Source organism: Pelobates fuscus, chromosome 4 (genome assembly GCF_036172605.1).
Source record: "Pelobates fuscus isolate aPelFus1 chromosome 4, aPelFus1.pri, whole genome shotgun sequence".
Lineage (NCBI taxonomy): Eukaryota > Metazoa > Chordata > Amphibia > Anura > Pelobatidae > Pelobates > Pelobates fuscus.
This window is the reverse complement of record NC_086320.1, coordinates 337,742,367-337,766,759: the sequence shown is the minus strand read 5'-3', so window position 1 is coordinate 337,766,759 and position 24,393 is coordinate 337,742,367. Positions and strand designations below refer to the sequence as shown.

Below are 24,393 nucleotides of genomic sequence, written 5' to 3'. Positions count from 1 at the left end.
ATTTATTGAACTGGGAAACGTAGGCAAAATTGAGAAAATAATTATAAAGTTTAAACCAGATTTGTTTATTTGGAAAAATTAACAAGCTGCAGACATTTTACAATCTGTCTGTTTCACAGTTCTTGTCTTGGTTTTCCAGAATTGCCAGTTTAGTGAATTATCTCGATCTATAAATGTATGTATTTTTTTCGTAGCATTTTTGTAAGCATGGCTGTATGCTAGATATTACATGCTAAATATGTTACAACATGTCTGTAAATTCTGCAAAAAAAATAGACGCTTTGCTGAAGACATGTCAATATTCACTGACTGATGATATTCTCACTGAATATTATCTTTAATAATCTTAAATAAACACTATAGTCACCTAAACAACTTTAGCTTAATGAAGTTGTTTTACTGCTCAATTCACTGCCATTTAGGCGTTAAATCAATTTGTTTCTGTTTATGCAGCCCTTGTCACACCTCCCCTGGCTATGATTGACAGAGCCTGCATGAAAAAATAACTGTTGTCACTTTCAATCAGATGTAATTTACCTTAAACAGTTTATCTCTTGCTCTGTAAATTTAACTTTGATCACATACAGGAGGCTCTTGCAGGGTCTAGCGAGCTATTAACATAGCAGGGGATAAGAAAAACTAAATTATACAGAACTTGTAATAAAGAAAGGATAAACATTAGATGACTCTTATAGGAAGTGTTTAGGAAGGCTGTGCAAGTCACATGCATGGAGGTGTGACTAGGGTTCATAAACAAAATGATTTTACTCCTAAATGGCAGAGCATTGAGCAGTGAGGCTGCAGGGGCATGTTCTATACACCAAAACTGCTTCATTAAGCTAAAGTCGTTTTGTTGACTATAGTGTCCCTTTAACCCCTTAAAGACCAAACTTCTGGAATAAAAGGGAATCATGACATGTCACACATGTCATGTGTCCTTAAGGGGTTAATAGTTTAGAACCAGCGTGAGTCAAAGGGTTAATATATAATGTTCATCATTCTGTTACAGATGTTTAGATCAATACTGAGTGAATGAGTAAGTAAATATTTTATAGTGTTCTACTACAAATGTAGCAAGATAATTTAACTGTGTACCATAGGTATTAAATACTATTATTTTTTGGGGTGAATATATGTTTATTGGAATTACGAAATGTATATTTAGCGTAGTCATGGAAGGTACACTGCTGGACTCGCAGGTCCTGATTGAGGAAATGTAATGGTCTCGCAAAATCCAATATTCAGTAATCACAGCTCTAGTTGGAGGGACTTGCAGTTACCCTAAGTGTAGTTTTGCATTCGTCATGTACTCGCCCACCCCCCATTCCTCCAGCATTAAAGACCTTTGAAATGTAATGGGAGTAAAGTACTGAGTTAACTCTAATCAATGAAGGGGGCAAAGTGGAGAGGAAGGAATGGAGTACTGAAGGGGAGAGACACACCAGATCCCCCCGGCAAAGGGTCCCCGGATCCCTGGGCCTAGTTTGAGAAAAGATACTAATATTTAACCGTACAATTTCAGCTGAATCTAATTCCCTGCAAAAATATATAAAAAAGAAAGTTAATGAATTAAGATAGCATTCATTATTGAATGCCAGACCTTTAATATGATGGTATATAGATTGTGATTCAAAGCTAGGCTTTAGTAATTAGCGGAATCCTTAAAGTGTATCCTTCTATCTAATTTAACCAAATGTAATTAAATTACTTTATATGTGTTAACACAGCTGATTTTAGATATAAGGGTATATTTGCATATTTACATTGCATAATAGGCAAATTTGGGAAATACCAAAGTAGGGTTTTATTCACTTAATAGAAACCTGTGGCAACGTGAAAACCAAATTGCAGAATTTAGTTAAAAAGTGCAGATTTTAAAAAAAAATCTCAGATTTAGCTATAATCACAGCTTGGTAAACAGGCAGATTTGTGCAGCCACAATAGCTGGTGCAAACACAGTGTTAAACATATGAGTACATTAGTGTGGCATCAAGAACTTTGCACATTTTTTTTTAAAAACAAGGTTAATAAACAAAATTCATCAGAGACAGGCTAGGTATGCTTATCTAACTATTTGATAAAATTAGCTTTTCTATTGGTAGAGTACTTCAACCAAGAAAAGTGTTTTTTAAGTATGAATAATAATAAACATGCAAGGTAGATAGGAAGATAGAGAGGTACTTTATGCAAACATAGCATGTGTGAAAAACAATATTGCCACCGGGAGCTTAGTAAGATGGTTAGTAATAGGAGTAGAAATTAGCCCCTGACCCTTAGACTTATTGCTTAACAGATAGTAAAACCTATTCAGTGACAAATGCAATCACAGCTGTCTATCTACTCAGCCGATGCCTGTAGTTGAAAGGCTGCCGTCACAGGGATGGTAGGGTCCATTAAGCTGTGAAGGGGCACTCCACTAGCTCCAAACATAGATGCGATCTTGCCTCTTTCCATCAGGGATCCGTCCACTGTCTGCCCCTAGAATTCAGCCTCTTGAAACGCCCGATGTGCGTGGCTGGCTCTGTGGAGCTGGAGTACTCCAATAAAACATGGCGCACGCTTCTAGGCAAGGTTCCCTCTGGGATACCTTGTAGTTGTGCCGCGATGGGGTTTGGAGGCAGGCATTCTTCGAGGCAGTGTTGGCTTTAGCCTCTGGTGTACAGCTTGACTTTTTAAAGGACCAGTATAGGCACCCAGACCACTTCAGCTTAATGAAGTGGTCTGGGTGCCTGGTCCAGCTAGGGTTAACCCTTTCTTCTATAAACATAGCAGTTTCAGAGAAGGCTGTGTTTAGGAAGGCTGTGCAAGTCACATGCATGGAGGTGTGACTAGGGTTCATAAACAAAATGATTTTACTCCTAAATGGCAGAGAATTGAGCAGTGATGCTGCAGGGGCATGTTCTATACACCAAAACTGCTTTATTAAGCTAAAGTCGTTTTGGTGACTATAGTGTCCCCTTAATAGTTTAGAACCAGCGTGAGTCAAAGGGTTAATATATAATGTTCATCGTTCTGTTACAGATGTTTAGATCAAAACTGAGTGAATGAGTAAGTAAATATTTTATAGTGTTCTACTACAAATGTAGCAAGATAATTTAACTGCTATGTTTATATTAGGTTAATCCAGCCTCTAGTGGCTGTCTCATTGACAGCCACTAGAGGCGCTTCCGCGCTTCTCACTGTGATTTTCACAGTGAGAAGACGCCAGCGTCCATAGCAAAGCATTGAGAATGCTTTCCTATGGACTGGCTGAATGCGCGTGCGACTCCTGCCGCGCATGCGGATTCAGCCGAAGAGGAGGAGAGGAGGAGGAGAGCTCCCTGCCAGGCGCTGGAGAAAGAGGTAAGTTTAACCCCTTCCTCACCCCAGAGTCCGGCGGGAGGGGGACCCTGAGGGTGTGGGCACCCTCAGAGCACTATAGTGCCAGGAAAACGAGTATGTTTTCCTGGCACTATAGTGGTCCTTTAAGCCTAAAATTTACAATTACGTTTTTAATTCACTACATTTTTCAGGGTTATTAAATTGTAAGTATTAAAAAGTATTAAGAGAGGGGTTTTCACTAAAACAAAACCACCAAAACAGCAAATTTGTCACCTGTTTTTCCAGTTCAGTTAATTTAGCTTTAATCGGAAATACATTTTCAATATCTGACAATTCTATTTTAGTGGATAACCCTGATAGGCTTTCAAAGCGTCTATGTCTAAGGTAAGAATTTTGTAAGGTTTGCCTGGGGATAGGTAAAGGACAGCAGTTCATTCAAATGAAAAATTTCATCATTTTTTTATTATAGGAAAAGATTATTATATGAAAAGATTCCATGGATTATAACATTGGTGTGTATTATTGTAAAGCATACATAAAGGTAAATAAATACCTGTGTTCTGTACATCGTTTAGCTTATCCATGCTCTACGGGTGCAGCCATTTTAAGTCCTCTTTGGCTGGAAGCACTGCCAAGACCGAGTATCATATGAATGGCTGAGCCCATCTCAGAATACATCTTTGAGATGCTTGGCACTTGAACTTCAAGATTGTGAAAGTGGGCTAACTCTCAGTTACATTGCACGGTCATTGGTTGGAAGAGTGTTTCGACCAAAGACGATTTAAAGGTGGCAACCTCCACATATCATGAACGTTCAAGACAATTTAAAGATAGCGACATCCATAGATCATGCGTGAGCTAACAAATGGAAAATTGTTACCCTATTTTTATTTCACCACTATTATAATATGAAATAGCTGTCCTTTGTTTTTCAATTTAAATCATAACTTTTATATTGGCATACATAGCTGTGTTTTGAAACAGTGTCATTGCTAAGGGGACCTGCATGAATGTAAGTTGGAATTCTGAAAAAAAAATGATGCAGTCCTTGATTAATTGCATGTATGGCATTGTGGGTTCAAATGCAGTCTTTCAGCAAACAGTTGTGATTGATTCCAATTTTTCTAAGAATCAATTTGGGATATACGGGTTATACACCACCATAAAATATCAGATTTTAACCATGTTTCACTTAAGCTTCAATAAGATTTTAGTGTTAACTAAACTAATAAACTTATTGAAGCACAGTAACATAGATGCATTAAAAAGTTAAATTAACAAATATGTAATACAAATATGACCTCCTCTGAATGCCCTAGTTTGTGGCAAATCCAGGGGCCTGCAGAGACCAGGAAATGGCAGTGATTTCTCCACCAATCACAGTCTGTAGTTTTCATATATTTTTATTTCTAAGGCTGGATAGGGCACAGCAGAGGAGAGCACACATGTACATGACCTCTTTGCAAGCTTTGTGATAGAAGATTAAGATCATATCTCCCAACATTTCAAATGGACAAAGAAGGTAACTTTAATTTTAGGGGTGTGAGTAGGGTCTGGTCGTTGTTCCGAGAAATATTAGTTGGCTTACTACTAACAATTTATGCAATATAAATGTAATTTACAACAAGAACAATGTATCTTTTTTACACAGAGTGATTTCTAAAGACATTTATTGTGATTTAAAGAAACATTACTATGAGTATTATTGCTGTGGAGCTCTGTTATACACTCAGACACAGTAAGTCAGCAATATGGACTTTCTGAAAAATACGACATTTTGATAGAAAAAAGGGACAGGGGGATTTGGACCCAAATCAGGAACTGTCCCTCTTAAATAAGGACAGTTGGGAGGTATGTTAAGATAAAGTGTAAAAACCATTTAGGAACAGTACTGCAGGCACACAAACTTTGTACATGATCTTAAACTAATACAATTCCACTGTGACATCAGAGTCAGGGGTTGGGTATAACGCTGTAGTAAAGTTTGCAATATAATGAAATGCTACAGGTACGAAAGCCCAGAGTGGCCATTTATTTTTAATATTTTTCTGACTTGTTATCGCAATAAAAAAAAACCTGTAACAAGTTGTAATAAGTTGTTTTCTTGAGATAACAAGTCAGAAAAATGCTAAAATACATGGCCTCTATGGGCTTTCGTACAAAGGAATAAAGAATAATGCCGTAAACCATGCAAGGAACAGAAGTAGATATAGTCTTTAGAGTGAAGATAGTGATTCTTTAATGGATTTTTAAATCAAATGAATAGATGAGAGAACACTAACAGGAATGATAAACTTATGGTAATAGATATGAGAGTTATTTATTGCATGTTCGAGAACATAGATGGTATATATCTGCTTAAATTGTTTATGCCTTTGTTAGAGCACTTAGATTGCATATGAGATTGTGTAGAGATGATTAGTGTGCATATATTGTCTGTGAGTGCAAAGCTGGTATGTCAGTCTGTTTTCAATGCAATCATAATGCATTTGTCTGGTAACCCCAGAACATGGAACCAAAGATACAACTTGTAAAAGAGATATGCAGGTTCCATAGTAGGACTGGCCCTCTTGATTTGTGTCTGTTTGGAAGTTTGCATTTTTACTTGGCTGACAGATTTACAGTTTAGCACTTGTGTGATAGGAGTATTAATTTTTCTCCTGGTTTTATAAAGCAACACCTGCAATCTGATTTATTGAATTCTTCAATTGGGTCCAAAGTCCAAGAAAACCACTATGAATTTTCAGTTTTACCCATCACTTATCAGGGGTGACACGTAAAATAAACTCGTATTGAGGCTCCTGCCCTGGACAATTACAGGGTTATTCATTAAACTTCACATTATGTGTGTAATGTGTTTGTGTGTTTTGTTCTTCAGCAACATAGCTTTCTGCAAGGAGGGGCTGTGATCTCTGGTAGACTAGCATGGGTTAAAACTCCCTGGTGTTCCAGCAGGGGTTAAATCTCCATAGTAGTCCAGTGGGGGAATGTGTGGTCTGCACCCTTAGGTGCAGACCATAATAATTGCTCCTCACATTCCCAGCAGTCACTATGTCAGAGTGCATGCTCATGCCCCCCTCCATGTGTCTTATTCTCCTCCCAGCCTCTCCATATGCCTCATACCCTTACCCCCAGCCCCTCCATGTGTCTCATTAGCCCCTACCCATACATGTGTTTCATTTCCCCCCAAAGCCCCTCCATGTGTCCCATATCCTCCTCCTCCACAATCCCTCCATCTGTCCCATTCCCTCCCTACAGCCCCTCCATGTGTCTCATTCCCTTCTCCCCCCCCAGTTTCCACATATGTCCCATTCTGTTTCCTTCAGCCCCTCCATGTGCCTGGCAACCGCGGGCCCCTGCCAGCAGCCCAGAGTTGCAAGGGTCGCAGCTGCCATGGTAGGTACGCCATTAACCTATTCCAATAGAGTCGGTGGTGTAAGGATTGAGAGCAGTCAGCTGACACTCACAGCCAGTGAGCTGATAGTTACATAGTTACATAGCTGAAAAGAGACTAGCGTCCATCAAGTTCAGCCTTCCTCACATATGTTTTTGTTGTTGATCCAAAAGAAGGCAAAAAACCCAGTCTGAAGCTCTTCCAATTTTGCAACAAACTAGGAAAAAATTCCTTATTGACCCCAAAATAGCAGTCAGATGTCTCATTGGATCAAGCAGCTATTACCCCACTAATTAGGAAATATATCCCTGTGTGTTATGTTTTTGCAAGTATTTTATTATAATTTTTTAAATAAATTGAAATTTATTTTTTTTTAATTCTTTATTTTTCGAATGGCAGAGTCGATTAATACAAGCATTTTGAGTATAGACAATATTTAGGCTTATGCAAAAGCCGTATCTCAAGATTTGCAACAATATGTCCGGTTATAACAAAGTTTGTACATAATGGCTGAGTTCTATCGGTGTCTAGTTCCAGGCGTATATCGTGTTACCATTCTGTCCAATTTTTATATAACTAAATAAGTAAATCCAACAGGGTAGGTTAAAACTGTGGGTAATTTAAGAAAGCGGTATTGAGGTCTGGGGTTTGCAAGACAGATTCCTATCCATATATGTAGAACGGTGGGACGTGGTAGAGAAGCTCCGTATGTCGGGGCTTACAGTGGGTGGGTTGTAGTCCCGTCGGTCTCAATGGCTAGTGGGTGCTGTCGTAGGGTGGGGTATCGGTCAGGGTAGGTAGGGATGTCTCTACAGTTCTATATAGGTCCGACTCCGTGTAAGTGGGGTTTCCCACATCGTTCAGAGGAGCCTCTCAGCAAGGGCATATGAGCCTCCAAGGACCCTGATAGTGAGTGAGCGTGTGGTCTTCAGTGTGTGTGTGTTTTACGTATTTGTCTGTGTGTACTGTCTCCTCTGGTTTATTTCGTCTGGGTGTGTCTGGGTCCGTATCAGTTGTGGTCTGTTTCAGGTGGTGGGTATGTTGGTAATTCCTATTTCTGTGTCTTTGACCTGTGTGAGTGGGCCTTGCTGGTTCATCATAGGTATGTGTCTCGAGACCATTACGGGATCAAGTTTTTTTGGGGGGTGTATTCGGGAATCAGGATGGGTAGGCAAGGGGAACGGGGAGCGGGATGTCCGGCCAGGGACCCCCAGGCCCGCGCGACCATGCCAACAGCCCTTTCTTACAGCGGTCGACTCGTGAACCGCAGGTGGCTACAGCTCGGGCGTCTCACCCTTGTGTGCTATCTAAAGGCGGTTTATGTCGTCCTTTTTGACAGATATAATTTCCAGGGGAACCAACTAAGGGCACACTTGTCGGAGCGCCCCTGCAGGGAGGCGGTCATGATTTCCATGTCATAGATGGTTTCGACTTTATCTACCCATTGCTGGAATGTGGGAACCGTTGTGCGTTTCCAATGTAGTGGTATAAGGGCTTTCGCTGCTGTAAGTAAATGTATGGTGAGGGAATTTTTGTATGTGCGTACCGGTGTGGGTGTGTGGTGTAGGAGCATCTGTAGGGGTTGTAGGGGAATGTTCGAACCTGTGATCTCCTTGATCTTTGAGTGGATCATCTGCCAGTATGGCTTGATGTGCCGGCATGCCCACCATATGTGCATGTGGGTACCCAGTTCAGTGCCGCATCTCCAGCATTCCCCTGTGTCGGTGACTCGCATGCGTCTGAGGTCGTCCGGTGTTTGGTACCATCGAGTCAATACTTTATAATTAGTTTCCTGGAACTTTGAACTTATGGAGCATTTATGCGTGAGTAGGAATATTTTCCCCCACTCCTGGTCCGTAAGTTGGGTCTCAGTCTCCGCCTCCCACTTGTTTACATAAGCTGGTCTACCCTTGTCCTCCGACTCCTGAAGTATACTGTACATCTGGGAGATCCCATGCTCAATGTGTTTCCTGTTTGTGCACATGTGTTCAAATTCAGTGAGTTGCCTGTGAAGATGGGCTCTACCAGGTAGTAGTGTGTAATACGTCTTCACCTGGTGGTAGTGATACGCGTCCAGTTGTGTGGGAGGCCGGTCATCCATCAGGTCCATCAGCGGGCGGAGTTCATTACCCGCGCTCCATTGTCGCATATAGATCCAGTTTGACCTTTGGAGGTTTTTGAAGGTTGCGGGGGGGAGGCCCCCTGCTAGGTCGGGGTTGTAGGTGATAGGGGTGAGGGGGTTTGGGGAGGTCGTCAGTTGGTGGGCGTATCTCAGATTGCACCAAGTCTTGAGTGTGGCATCAATGATGGGGTTGCCCGTCTGCAATTCTGCGAAGGATAGTCTTCCCAGCCAGAGTCTGGACGGGATGGTGCCTGGGTACTGTTTCGTCTCCATCTGTACCCACCTTCTGGGGCTAGGGTGGGCGTGCCAATCTACTATTCTGTGTAGGTGGGTTGCCTGATAGTAGGCAAGGAGGGACGGCAATCCCACCCCCCCGGCGGCTTTGGGGCGTTCTAAGGTGGTCTTGCGGATACGGGTCGGTCTCTGGTTCCACACGAATTTTCGGATGGCCGTCTCCGCCGACCGGAAAAAGGCTCCTGGGATCCTCGTGGGCAGGGTTGCGAACAAGTAGAGCAGCCTAGGCAAGATATTCATCTTAACCGCATTAATGCGGCCGAACCACGATATGTATTGACCTGTCCAACGCGCCAGGTCTTGTTGTATGGACGCCAGGATGGGGAGGAAGTTCAACGGGTATAGCTGTGATAGGTCTTTCGGCAGCCAGGTGCCCAGGTAGCGGAGTTTGGATGAGCACCAAGAGAATGTGAATTGGGAGCTGAGTTGGGCTTCGAGGTCCTCATTTCGTGATATTGACATGGCTTCGGACTTGTCAATGTTTAGCTTCAGGTTGGATAGTCGTCCGTAGGTCTCAAATGCCTGCAGTAGGTTGGGGACGGATATCAGTGGCTGTTCTAGAAAGAAGAGCATATCGTCGGCGTATGCTGCCACCCGATGTTCCTCTCCGCCCACTCGAACCCCCGTAATACCCCCGTCCCGTCTGATCGCCCCCAAGAACGGTTCCAGGGTGAGGGCAAACAGGAGAGGGGACAGGGGGCATCCCTGTCGAGTGCCGTTACTTATAGGGAAGGCCTTTGTCAGGACTCCATTGATTCTGATCCTCGCAGTCGGAGTGGTATAGAGCGCTGAGACCCATGAGCGCATGTGTGGTCCGAAGCCCATATGCCGCAGCGTTTCGGCCATAAACCTCCAGTCCACCCGATCAAACGCCTTTTCGGCGTCTGTTGATATGAGTACCGTCTCTCAGTTGGACTTCCTGCCGACGTGGATAACATTAAGAGCCCGTATAGTGTCATCCCTGGCTTCTCTTCCCGGGATGAAACCCACTTGGTCCGGGTGGACCAGGTCAGGCATTATTCGTGCCAGCCTCAAGGACAGGGCCTTGGTGAATAATTTCAGGTCGGCATTCAATAGCGAAATAGGCCTGTAGTTAGCACAGATGGTGGGGTCCTTGCCCTCTTTGGGAATGACTGTGACTGTCGCCGCCAGGGAGTCCGTGGGAAAGTACCCGCCATCCCATATGGAGTTAAGGCCCGCGAGGAGCCTCGGTAGGAGTGTGTCCTGGAACGTCCGCAGGTACGTGAGCGGGAGACCGTCCGGGCCCTGTGCCCGATGCGTCTTTGAGCGCTTTAATGCCAGGGTCAACTCCTCCAGTGTCAAGGGGCTGTCCAGGTCTTCTGCGATTTCTGGAGTTATCTTGCGGGTGATGTGTTTCGATAAGTAGTCTGTGATATTTTGGAGTTGGGTTCGACTCGGGGCGTCCTGTGAGGGCGGTTTTAGGTTGTAAAGGTCTGTATAGTAGGATCTGATGGCTTCCATGATCCCTTTGGGCATGCTGGTGTGGGTGCCCGCCCGTGTCTGGAGCTTGTGAATATGTTGGGCCCTCCTCTTGGCTCGGAGCATTTGTGCCAAGAGTCTTCCGCTCTTATTGGAGTATTCGTAGAAGAACCTGGATGATTTCCGCAGTATGTGTAGGTGTTCCTGTGCGAGGAGGTCCCTGAGCTCCCTTCGGTTCTCTGTCAACTGGAGATAGGTGGCGTCGTCCAACGTCTGTTTGTGGGTGCATTCTAGGTCCGCGATTCGTCTTGTCAGGTCTGTGATGCGGCGTGTCTTTTCCTTCTTGCGGTGGGTGCATTTGGATATAAAGTGCCCCCGGACCACACATTTATGTGCTTCCCACAGTGTCAGCGGGGGCATGTCGGGGGTCTCGTTAAGTTCAAAGTACTGGGTGATGGTCTGGTGTGCCTCGGTGCGGGTCACCAGGTCCGCCAGGATGGACTCGTTGAGTTTCCACTGGCGTTCCGCTGGTTTAAAAAGGGGGGAGCTGATTTGCATCGTTGCTGGGGCATGATCTGACTGGCAGGCTATCCCTATGTGCGCTTCCCGGAGGAGCGACAGGTGTTCCTGTGAAATGAAGATATAATCTATGCGGCTGTACAACTTGTGTACAGCCGAGTAACAGGTATAGTCAGGTATAGTCCTTATCATCTGGGTGGGCCGTCCTCCAGCTGTCAACCAGCCCCGCCTTGTGCAGGGATCTCCTAGCTGCTTGTAGGCAGTGTGATGGTATGGCACTGGTATCTCTCGAGGTGTCTTGGTGGGGGTTCAGGGGAAGGTTCAGGTCCCCTGCTAGTATTAGGAGGCCCTCTCTAAAGCGGTCCAGTTTAGCTAATGTCTTGGCTAGGAATGTGTGTTGTGTTCGGTTTGGACTATAAACGCATGCCAATGTGTATGTGTGATCTGCGATAGTGCCCTTGATGAATATGTACCTCCCATTCGGGTCTGCGAGTGTTTCCCTGTGTTGGTATGGGACCGTGTGTGCAATTAGTATCGCGACCCCCGTTTTTTTTGCGTCTGGGTGGTTAGCATAAAACCCCCTGGGGGAATCTGTTGTTCTCGAGTTTGGGTTGGGCTCGGCTCATGAAGTGCGTCTCCTGTAGGAACGCTACCGACACTCTCTCAGTCCACAGGTGGCGAAGTAATTGGGAGCGCTTCTCCGGGACGTTTAAGCCTCGGGTATTGTTTGACCATATTTTCAATTGTGCTGGGCGAATGTCTGACATGGTCTCGCGGGCCGGGGGCCCCCCACGGGAACCCCGTGCGTGCAGCTGGAGTAACGGGATGGGTCTGGGGTGAGGGGGGTTAAGGGATCGTTCAACAAGGGGGAGGGGGAGTTTGGGGGTTGATTAGGTCGGGTGGGTGCAACGTCGAACCTCGGTCAGAGGCGATCTTCGGCGGGAGCCAACCAGTAGCCCCGCCGAATTCCGACCGGTATGTACAATTCTGGTCAGTTGCGTGAGGTGCGGGGAGGGCAGCCAACGGGAGGGCAGCCAACGGTGTCAGTCACACGGTTGTCTGAAGTTTGTCCGTGACTGTCTCCCAGGTCCCCCAACCCGCTGGGGGTGACTGTCTGCTTTCATTATCGTCTGTCTAGTTGGGGTCTTCTGGGGATCAAGCTTTGGAGGGGCCACCTGTCGCCCTCTGTCTCACTGTTGTTGTCTCGGCTCTCCGGCCGTCGGGGTCCCATTGGTCCAACTATTTGCTTGGGTGTCCTCTGTCAGGGTTAGGATTATGGGCTCGTCGGTTGGGGTAGCTTAGCTTTCCAGTCTAGTCGATTACTACATAGGGCCACATCTGTCCGGTCATGCCATGACCTGTCAGGAGCAACCATTAACTGAGACAAGGAACCCATGAAGTAGCAAACAATAAACATTGACATTTCTATGCACCTTATGTGACCCCTTTCTCAGGCTGTCTAAATGGCGCGGCCGCCGGACCCCTCATCCGGACCCCGAGCCTGCCAATAACTGTGTTAGTGGCGGGGGGCCCCTAAGGTCCCGGGGGTGCGATGGGTGCGCCTCCCTGCCCTACTTTCTCTTAGCTTCCTGTCTCGTGGGCCCTCTAGTCCCTCATGGTCCCCCCCCCTATGGGTCAGTGCCTAACTGGGTTATATGATCACAGGATTTCTTGGGCTCAAATTGGCATATCTGTTCTAGTCCAGGCCAGTTTAGTGCGTATCGTCCATGCTTTTGTGGCGGGGTGGCCCATAATCAACTAACTTTTTGCTACGGACCTTTCCAGCTGTTGAGGCTCACGTGGGCCGCACGCCCTAAGGCCTAGTACCCGTGGGCTGCCTTGTAAATGGTATAATGGCCGCAAGCCCTGAGTGTCTTATGTTAGGTCCGTATGGGAGAGTTCAGGATCTGGCTGGTTCTTTGAAAAGCTCCAGTCTCATCAGATCTTTTGGATTCAGGAAGTAGTGTCCCTCTGCCTTGGTGTCAACCTATTACCCCGGGTGAAATCCCCAGCCCCCTCCGTGGGCCCATCCACCCCAACCTATGCTGATTCCCCCTCATAGTAGCTACTTCTGGGGGGGGTAGTCTCCGTCCCGGTACCGCCATGAACCCCCATCTTCATATACCCTCTCCCCTCCCAAATGGGCATATATCCCGGGCCTGTGCATGAATAGCGGGGGTGGAGTGGGTTTGTAGTACATACCAGTTCGGTTGGGGCCTGCCTCACGGGGTGCAACTGGGCCTTTTCGGCGGTGGGACAGGTGTTTGGCAAGTTCTTCTCCGCTTAAGGTGCAGGGATCCGGCGTCCGGGGGAGCAGTAGTAGCCCGGGGTCGGTGCAGAGTGGTCTCCCGTCTATTCCTCAGGAACTATAGGACCGCCTCGTCTCGGGCGCGGGCCTGTGTTGTCGTCAAATAGATTCTCCGCCGGGATGGTGGGACCGGTGGGATGGGCCGGTGGGCAGTCCAAAATCCAATTTGGGATTGTCATGGGTGGTAGGCCAACGGCCCGTAGAAATCGGGGAGTGTCATTAGGCCATCTCATAATGTGCCATTGCCCTTCCACTCTAGCCTGCAGGCTAAATGGGAACCCCCATTTATATGGGATCCTCTTCTCCCGCAGGAGGCTGGTTACTGATTTCAGGGCTCTTCGGGCGTCCAGTGTGAGTGTAGATAAGTCCTGGTATAGGGATATTTGAGCCTCCCTATATCTGATGGTGCGTTGCGATCTGGCAGCCCTCATAATGGTTTCTTTCAGTTGGAAGGACTGCAGGCAGCAGATTAGGTCTCTGGGCAAGCCATCTCTGCGTGGGGCCCTCAGTGCTCTGTGGGCTCTTTCCAGGCCGAAGTCCGCTGGAGCATCTCCCCCTAGGATATGGGAGAACAGGCCCGTCAGGAGCTCTTGGGGTGTCTCCCCCTCGGATTCCGGTAGGCCGCGCACACGGATGTTATTTCGTCGCCCTCGATTATCGAGGTCTTCCGTTTGTCGCCTGAGGTCTAGGAGCATGTTACCTTGCCTCGACGCTGCTAGATCGGCCGCCTGCGAGTGATTGGTTGTGTGCAAGCGGTGTTCCTCCAGGGCGTCCACCCTTGTCTCCAAGGCCGCAAGATCCCTCCGAACTGCCGTGATTTCCTCCCTGATCGCGGAGCAGAGCTCCGCTACGAGGTCTGCTTTATCTTTGCGTGTAAGCATGTTTGCCGATATGGCTGCGAGGTCTGCGGACAGTTGGGAGAGAGCATCCCCCCTCGGGGAGCCCCTTGTGGAGTCTGACGGACTGCTGGATCCCGGTGACGAGGGCGCCATCTTGCCTTGGTCGCGTGGTCCCCCTAGGGTGAGCGGGGTAGAGAGATATTCATCCATCGGGCCCGGCGTTTGGACCCCGGGTGTGTGCGGAGGTCTGGGGGTGGCCCCTCGTTTGGGTTTCCCCATATAATCTGCCGAATTTGCTGCGTTTTATCGGGTTTTATCGGGTTGGGGCCTAGGAGCTCTAGTCTCCTGCTTCCTATTCCATCGGCAGCCAAGCCACGCCCCCTAAATTGAAATTTTTAACCTTTCTTCGTAACTAAATTTTTTAACCTTTCTTTGTAACTAAAATGCAGCACTAGAGATCTTAACAGGGGAGCTCATGAACGCTCCTTGCAGAAGCTCTCAGCTCTCTTGGAGGCTGTGGCTAGCACCTGGAGTACTCTAGGTAAGTTATCAAACAGCTAAGGTTTGGTGGGAGGAGTTACAATGCAGCAGGAAGCTGGATAGAAATAGAGTCACAGTACAGATAAGGCAAAAACGAGATCAGGATAGCAGGGGTTTTTAAACAGGTCAGGCAGCAGGAATTCTTAAGCAGGTCAAACTGGCAAGAGATCATAAGACATTTATGTGCATCATTCTGGCGCATATGTGCCTGCACATTTTAGCACCGCTCATCTGATGCTGTTACATATGGCAATCTTCCCCTGTAAAAATTGTCTTCCTTGTTATCTTTGTTCGTTAGTGTGGATTCACCTTGTAACATGTATCTTGTGAGTTATAGTGCTTTTTTGACGTCTGACTTGGCTTCATTTGTTATTCCTGGTCTCAGGTACTTCTCAACCGGAGAAACTGTTTGAATAATTCTCTGTATCTCAGGATTCCCAGGCCACTTCTATATTTTGACTGTGTCTTTATATCTCTTGAATTCCCAAAGTCTTTCTGTGTTCAGACTCTCTAATTGGTTGTATTTATCGCTTCCATTTTAAACTTTCCGTTCTTCTCCGTATTTAGGTTAAGGTCTATAATCTGCTTGCCGGACGTAGTCCATTCCTGACACCAACAGATAGAACTAATGGTTTCTATTCAGTATTCAGTCTCCCATCAGCTCACAGATGTCGGAGGCACTAACATATATCATTGGAATGATTCTACTTCTTTTTAAGCCTTTAATCATATCTCTTGAAGACAGGCCTTAAAAATGAAGGGTGAAAGTAATTACTGTAAGAATATTAATGCAGATTATCTCAGAAGGTAATAAATCCTAGATTATTTATGTCACATTACAGACTTTATACTGACAGCTCCTGGCATTTAGCATGGCACACTGGAAAGATCAAAGGAAAAGCCGCAATATATGTATGAAAATTTAGATATTTACAATAAAAAAAATATTTGTTTGTGCGTTCTGCATTGTATTGTTTGTGTTCTTTGTCTTGACTTGTGGTTTGTTAAATCCTAAAGGATGTCATACCGAAAAGTGAGGTGAAATTGAAGGTTGAAAACAAGAACATCTAAGGTTTTTGTTTGAGTGTACTTTAGCCTAATCGCGACAGTTCTCTGCATGGAATTGACATGAATCCCTTGCAGTAGAGGATATCCCTCGTGGTAAGGGATTGTAATATCGTGTTTGCTTATATGCTGTTGTTACAAAGGCAAAAATAATTCATTTTAAATAATATTGAGATCAGTTTTTTCATGGTTTACCAAGGTTCATCCCATACCATGCAGTTCCAGATTCAGTTATGCTATGCATTTTCTTGTTTTGTTTATCGTAAGTGGCTGTTTAAATAGCATAAGTGGGCATTTATTCTATGCGTGTGCAGCTTCATGACATCTCTTTTACTGAAATATGAGTATTAATTTAAATGTGACATTTTTTTCTACCACACTTGCTGCTTCCATTTCATGTGTGGCATTGATGTCTGTGCTTGAAATGGTATCCCATGTCAACATGATCCATACAATGTTAATTCATTTTAATTGTCATATATTGTCATATATGTAGATATTTTGATTTCATCCTTTTCAGCATTAAACACTTTTTAATGTTTTAATGTTTTAATGCTAAACGAGAGTAGCCAGCAGTCCATTCTGTCTGTGCTGCTTTGGCTAATGCAGATAAATTAGCCTGAGCAGTACAATGTACAGCTGGAATTGGATGAGAGTGTCAGCTGACTGCTTGTAGCCTATCAGAGCTCCAGTTCCCGGTGTAAAGGGTATGTCTAGACGGAAGTGTGTAATCTCTGTTTTAGCCACACCTCCAGTTGGGGACGGACTACAGGTGGCCAGGGATACATATTTAGTGTTTAACTGCCCAAAAAAGTTAGAACAAGGAATTGAGGTACAATGCCAGGGGAGTCTAGGCACTATAAACCATTTCAGAGATCAAATGGTTGTAGTGTCTACAGTGTCCCTTTAAGCCACCTGTCTGTTAGCTGCTCTGTGTCCTCTTGTCACATTATTTAATCCAAATTGAGTTAACCCTAATTTGCATAATTAGTACTAGTCTTTCATGAAAACTGCACATGGTGGTTCAATGCTGGTCCGTATAGGTTGTCTTATATGTAAGAACCAATAGGCATTTTCATAAATTTCCCATGGTTTAATAGGGATATCACCTTTAATAAACCACAAAAATAAAATAAAAAATTGAATAATCAAATTAGCATGTAATATTTATCACCTATGACTGTTATTGTAATAAAATTGAGGCCTTATGATCATCCCTGATTGTTCTTAGTTACAGTTTACCTAAACGTGGAACTGGTTATATCTGTCACTGTAACCCCTATTTAAAATGTTTCCAATTCTTGACTTCTCTTCCAGTGTCTGTAGATACACTATACTTCTTTTCAGCACACTGCATGCACTAATTGTATGTCTAATATGAAAGAAAGGGCCAATTTACATACTAATTATTTCTAATAATATTATACTGTTAAATTACACGATTCTGTAACTTCAGATATACATTTCATGCAGACGGCAGACCACTCGGCCCTGTTTCAGGGGTGGTTTAGATGTTTCATTGTTTCGACAGGAGGAAAGAATGTGCGTGTCAGACACGGTTAATGCCAAAAAGCTACTTGCTATTGTATTTTGGCGCTGGATGTTGGATGTTTCTGGGTATCTGTGAGATCAGTATAGTCAGTGATGAGGTTGGTATAATGTTTGTGAGAGCGATCAGTCTATGAAATACATTAGCAAGTATGTACGGAGCTGATTTAGAAAATATGTTTGGTGTCTATATCTTTGTTTATCTGTCTTTCTGTGTAGCTGGGTGAGCGTCCATAAATAAAAATCAAACCACTGATTTTCTGTAATCATATTGTTTTGGGCAGGTACTGAGGGCCCAGGGGTTAGAAGGGTCAGTCTTGGTAGGTAAAAAGGCACCTGCTTGATAAAAAATATTACGATCTGCTGTGACTGGCTAGTTGCACTCTAATCCCACACATTGCAAAAAATATTGTAGTCAGAACAGTGTTTTCCATCTCTACTATGACACTAGATTGCTGACTGATGTTATCTAACAGTTAAAAAATGACGTATACGACAGAAAATTGAATATTTAAATTCTCATAGATTGTTAACATTATAACGGAGTTTAGATTCCAGAAAAAAAGCCCATCACAAAAAATGGTAGAATTATTAAGAAAATGTAAATGAAATTCTGACAAAATAATTTGGTTTGTTTTCTTAACTTAAATTAATAGGCAGCTAATAGATTTTTTTTTTTTTTTTTTTTTTTTTAATTCTTTATTTTTATTGTGCATGAAGAAAAACCGCTTGTCAGTAATGCCACAACAGCAGAATCCAGCATTTTGTACATACAGATTTGTTAAACGTTATGTAGCATTTAGTTGGAACATACACATTTTTATATTAGTAAAACAGGCTAGTCATACGTAGTTTCTTCGCATTAATTATATTGAGTTACATCTTCGCTTCTGATAAGTAGATTATGGTGAACATTTCTATTGCATATCCTCGCTTATAGGAAGAAATAATGAAAGACATGAAAAGATAAGGCCCATTAGTTGAGACATGAACTGACATATCGGTATATTAGATCGTAGGCGGCATATAAGTCTGGGCATGTTATAACAATCAATAGGAAGATTAAGTAAAAAGTAAACGCGTAGCTAAGGGGAACTCAAACTTAGGCTTACCATATAAAATATATAGGTATATAAGCCAGTAAGTTTCCACCTGTCTGCATAACAAACACGCTTGTGAAACATAAAAACATCACATATAAGGTGAGTAATACAGGCGACGTCTAGCTGTTGTCTCTTACATTAAGTTACGCTTGCTTAGTGCAAGCTGTTAAACCTTGCTAGTGAGTCTTAAGGACACATGTAAAGGTCTGCTGGGCAATGTGGACATATAAACATTGTTTGATATATCAAGTTAAATAAAGATTAACAGCAGTGTCCCAATAGCTAGTAAATATCACTATTGCCCTAAGCAACTCAATTCCTAGTGTAGTGCTGTAAGAGGTAGCCAGAGCATGTGCTATTTTATGTGATGGTGTCTCTTATCTGGGATTGCGCCCGCTACAGTGGGTATACACATAGTTTACACATTGGATTGGAGATTTTCCTTTGTTAGCTAGACAGGAGTGAAAGTGGGTTGGTAAACCCTGCATTTTTAGTGTGCCCTTTATGCTAGCTTAGTTATGGGTTGCATTGGGAGAGATACAAGCTGTGGTCTGTGGCTCAGTGTACAAACTTAAGTGTGCTCAGGCCAGACATCGATCAACATGTATAGCATACTGTCACCTAGATAGATCAACAGTTCGTAAATGTTTCAGGTGCCGCCGTCTTGGTGGGTCCGTCGCTGCGTGGCCTGCCCCAGCTTGTCGGCTTGAGTTGGTGCAAACGTCCTTTTAGGCTTAGGTGCTAGCATTGTCTCTCCAGATGTGGCTCTTAAGTTAGTCTCTGTTGGGGACCGAGGTAAGGATGTTCTCCAGGAGCAGTGTTGAGTCCATCGCCTCCCTATGCTGCCCTCTTCGCTTAGCGGCAGAGTTGTGAGTGTGGTGCGTACTGGTGTATCCGCCGCTTTGGGTCTGGTAGGCCTCCATTGTTGCCCGCCTATCTCGTGGAAGGTTACTGTCGCTTGTTGGAGCTCGTTTGAGGGGCATCGGTGTGGCGGAGCCTTCAACTCCTCTGGCCTCTCTGGCCCGAGTCAGGTCGTGATGTTGTGTGTTCAGTGCTCTACAGTTATGTGCACCCATCTGCTTACTGCGGGGCGCGTGTCAGCCGCCATCTTGCGTGGTGCTGTGAGGCCCTCGAGTGTGCCGGCGGCGCCTTGGTGTTTCAGTTGTCATGCCCTCGTGCGAGGACCGGGATCACCCCCCCGGTCCATAGGGGGGGGGACAGGGCCGGGTCCGCTCGAGCCTGAGCCCCGGTCAGGGTGCTGTGTGGCAGGATAGCGGTGCGGCGGCCGTCCGCCCCGCTCACCGCCGGAGAAGCCTCAGTCGGGACAGAGTTTCCTCCTTCAGGGGACTGTAGCCGGAGAGGCCAGCCTCACCCTGGCACCAGCAGATCCGCTGCTTCGGGCTGTGTGGTTTACGGTTAGTTTTTCAAAGAAAATATATTTTTTTTCAGCGTAGTTTAAGCTGTGTAGCAGGAGCCTCTGTAGCCTGCGACCGTCCAGCTCGGCGGTCCGGCCCCGCCCCCCCGCAGCTAATAGATTTTAAGTGCAATTATGTACAATGAAGTGCAGATTACTCACAAATTACAAATGCATCCTTACACATTTTGTGTGTAGTCCTCACTTATTCAGTCACAATACCAGATTTTTCTTCCTGATATACCAGATAGTATGCAAATCAGTTTATTGCCCATTATTGTTAATTCTTTAACAGATGAAGGTCTATCATGTCTCAACCTACTTCACCACTATTTGTCTCAGTCGCCCCATCATACGTGCCCTTCCGAGTCATGGAACCCTTAAAACTATAGTCCCTCCATAACTTTACAGGTGCATATAATGCTGTATCTTGCTTGACCAAGAGCTCGCTACCAACATTGTAAATGTAATTTTTTTTTTTACTTTTTGCATGTAGAATAGTATTCCTCCGGGTCCTCAACAATAGAGAATACACAATACCAGAAAACAGGTAACTACAATGCAAAAAAGAGAAAACATAGGGTAATATTGCCGTACACAGAGTAATACTAAAATCTGTAAAGGTGCACTCACAAACCCCAATTGATTGAAGGCTTTTTTTCTCCCTCTGTGTTGTGTTTTCCCCTCTTTTTGACCGTTCTTAAGGCGGCCAATATTGTTACTGCCATTGCTGTATATATCACATATGCTTGTGGTTTGACACACAAAATAGAAATTAAAAAAAAAGTATGCATTTAGATTAAATTTTTAAAACTGTGAGATTCACTAACTCTATATTTAATGTAAAATTAATATGACATTTATTTTTAGCCTTTTAATAAGTAATGGATAACATTTTGTATTTATTGTGTGAAATTATACAATTCATTCTTCAATAGTAGCCTACTGCAGTTGTTATCGCAAAAGCTCTTAAAATTAAAATACTTTGTATTTTCCGTTTGGCTAGCCTTTTTTTTTCTTTTTTTCTTGGTAAAACGCAAGATTCTTGTGATGCCCCCGAAAAGGAGAGTTCTCAAAGAGAAAAAAGATCTGAAGAAGCCAGACAGTGCGGTGGCTGCTGTGGGTGGCAGCCAAGAGAAAGCTACAAAGTCACAAGAGAAGCTAGGTCGATTTGCGCCACCAAAGGGTCGGCGACTGAAAGAGGAGGTGACAGAGTCTAGTGCTGTATTACAGACTAGGTCTACTACTGCAGAGCCACCTGTCGCTGAAAAACTCCAGGTAGGAAAAAATATGATTAGAAAATGTTTTTCATAAAATGCATTTATGTTATATAAAATCTGTAAATTTCTACTCCTGGATTTCTGCGGCAAGTGACCTTCATACGCCCATGGAATATTTCAAACAGAGCTCAAACAAGGGAAACCCAGCAGAATTGGAGTGCTGGAACCCCTGTCTGTTATACTTGAAATTAGTTTTAGTTACATTATGAAAAATAACTGGGGGCCAGGAAAATGTGATTGCGTTATACATATTCACTACTTGTGGTCTAGATAGACATGAGAAGTTTGGGATATTGATGAGATGTTTTTAGGATTAGTTTGATCATAACCCACATGGATTATTTTCCCAAAAAGTCCACAAGCACCATTATCAACGTATCATTACAGAAAATCCTCACAGGTTTATAGCTAGGTTTTTAATAAGGGTTGGTAGATATATTAGACTCCATAATTATTAGTATTTTGGATTAAAGGGACATTATAGGCACCTAGACCACATCATCTTATTGAAGTGGTTTTTGTGCAATTTTCCGATCCCCTTAACACTGCAATATTTACATTAAAGAGTTAAGAGTGCCTCTAGTGGGTGTCTACCAGAACACCGCTAGAGGCGCTTCCTGGAATTTCATGAAGTTTGACTCCGTGAAACAATGCTCAGCGTTCTCACGCATTGCATGTCCAGTGTCTCCTAAACCCTATAGAAAAGCATTGATTTAATGCTTTCCTATGGGTAAGGCCTGACGCGCACACGTCGCTTGCCGTGCATACACATTAGGTATTCCCGATTGCCGACGTTAGAGGAGGAAAGAGGCAAGTGTTAAAAGGATTATTTAACGCTTTCAACACGGGAATGGGGGGGAGCAAACGATCACTTGATCACTTTAGGGCAGAGGGACATTGTACCATAAGGATTACACTTTTATGTTCCTAACGCAATTGTGTTCCTTTAAGAAGCCATAAAATATAATGAAGATCATGGTTAGAAGCGGATATAGTCTTCTATAAAAATAAACTAATAGAATAGAATAGAATGGGGAGGAGATGCTCTTTACGTGAAGGACATCATAATAGCAGCTATAACACAGGATGATGGTAACATGTAGAGAGCTTTTGGGTAACTATAGAAACTGTAGAGAGGACATTTTTTTAGTGTAGGAGTAATAAAAGATGTTTTGGACATGCTGATGGATTACATAGGATTCCAGTAGAAGAGGTCATTAACCTGTTAAGAACCAGTAACGGTCTATATTATCATATTGATCTGGTATTATAGACACAAATTGGACATGTAAGATTTGGCATTACCAAGGCTCTGTGGAATAGACTTGTGCACAGCGAGAAATTTCGATTTTGCAGAATAATTTTTTCCGAGGCTAGAATAGTTTTTGGAACACCCGAATTTTGGTTGGATATCCGTTCGGCTCGGCCGAATGTTATTTCAGGAACAGTCAGAAGAACAAACCAAAAAGGGGAGAAAATGAGCCAGTGTGAGGAAGAATATATACATAATATACATAATATATACATGTATATTTTTGCAGTACACTGATAGGAACATTTTCCTGCCATATTGATCACAGATCAAGTGAGAAAGAGGAATAATAGAGGAAAAAACAGGAAGAGCAGGAAAAAAATATCTATATTTATCTATTGTATATTAATTATATAATGTATAAATGCAGGTTTTTTTTCTCCTGCTACTTGATCTATGAATAAAATCAGCATTTAGTGACTGTCCACCAAACATCTTTTTCCCCCATCATTTATAACTTGGGCACCTCAGTTGGAATAGTGAATATTGTACAACCTCCCCCACTCCCCCCCCCCCCCCCAAACATGTCCAGCATTGTGCAGTTCAGTTAGTCTGTAATTCAGGTATGTTTAGGCTCGGAATTCGGGAATTCGACTGAACACCCGATCAGCCCAAATACAGCAGAATTGCAGTTCAGTCTGAAACAAATCACAATTGGACACAATACATACCGTCACAGAGTTTTTAAGGGCAAATTGTCACCGATAAAACATGTGCCTAAAAGTCAGGTTCATGCAACATTTTTTAATGTATAAAATATTTTATCAGAATACATCTGTTGATATTTCTCTAGTTTTCAAATACATCCTGGAGAGCACTCACAAAACATATAATAATATAATAAGGGACACATACTGTATAGTTATAAAAACATTCTTAAACCTACGATAGTCAAGGGCTATAAAGTTATAAATCAACTAGGAGTTCAATAGCTTTTTGACTTTATTTACACGTATGAGCTATTTGCTAAAGTGTAAATTCAAAGTGAATTTCAAATTTAAGTGTATAATCATGATAATATATACACTGAGCTGATAAAATCACTGCTTACCCAAATGGTTGTGTGCTAAGCTCCTTCATAAACATATATGTGTGCCTTACTTTAAAACTATTGTAGGCTAGTTTTTATGAACAGTTGAGCCAAGTTCTGCAGTCCTGCCTCTGAGGATCAAGATCCCCTTCAAATTCTGCATCGTCTCACACTCCTTAATTAATATTGTAAGCGTCAAATTTTAACCAGTAATTTTAATGTGTTTTAGTGAATACTCAGCTTAATGTGCCGTTTCATTCATATCCAGTTCTCTACTTCATATTAATTATTATAAAGTTTCCTTTAAAAAAAAAAAAAAAAAAAATTCTTTATTTTTGTTGTGCATTAAAATACAAACTGGTTCGCCATACCACAACAGCTGTAGCAAGCCTTTCAGAAGACATAGTTTGACATTTGAGTGGCATATTCGTAATACTGCACATTTTTAGATATTTTTATATATATAAACAAGCTAGACAAACATGTCTAAGCTTGGGAGAAACAAACCATATAGGCCTATCATAAATTCTGGACATGTGGATATATAACAATAGAGTGAATAGAAAAGAATAGAAAGAATAGAAAAGAAATCACTGGGTGAAATGGATGCTTCAGCTTAGCGGCCATCTTGGAATCACCATGTGGTCTCGAAATTGGTTTGTCGGGTCAGTTTTTGTCAGAAGTAAGCTACCCCAGCGGGAACCGGGATATCACCCATCGGTCCAGAGTGGGGGGGGGGGGGGGGGGGGGGGAGCTGCACAGTCCCAGGTAGGAGATCGGCCTCCTCTCACAGATGTGGAGTCTGCAGCCTCAGTAGGCCGCAGGGCCGGACAGTGAATTTACCGCTCCAGAGCAGTGCTTTGC

The 24,393-nt window shown here is 43.6% G+C and overlaps 1 protein-coding gene across 4 annotated transcripts in view; it reads left to right on the top strand.

Annotated features, from left to right (window-relative positions):
* Positions 1–24,393, top strand: part of DYNC1I1 (dynein cytoplasmic 1 intermediate chain 1) — a 409,243-nt gene that overhangs the window by 3,253 nt on the left and 381,597 nt on the right. For 2 of the 4 annotated variants that reach the window (XM_063452432.1, XM_063452430.1), the window contains exons 2-3: positions 20,404–20,457; positions 20,949–21,185. The exons of 1 other annotated variant lie outside the window; for it this stretch is intronic. In XM_063452432.1, the coding sequence (XP_063308502.1) occupies positions 20,958–21,185 (228 nt within the window). In that variant the 5' untranslated portion in view covers positions 20,404–20,457; positions 20,949–20,957. The remainder of the gene's footprint in view (positions 1–20,403; positions 20,458–20,948; positions 21,186–24,393) is intronic. One more of the 4 variants, XM_063452431.1, reaches the window with a different exon arrangement.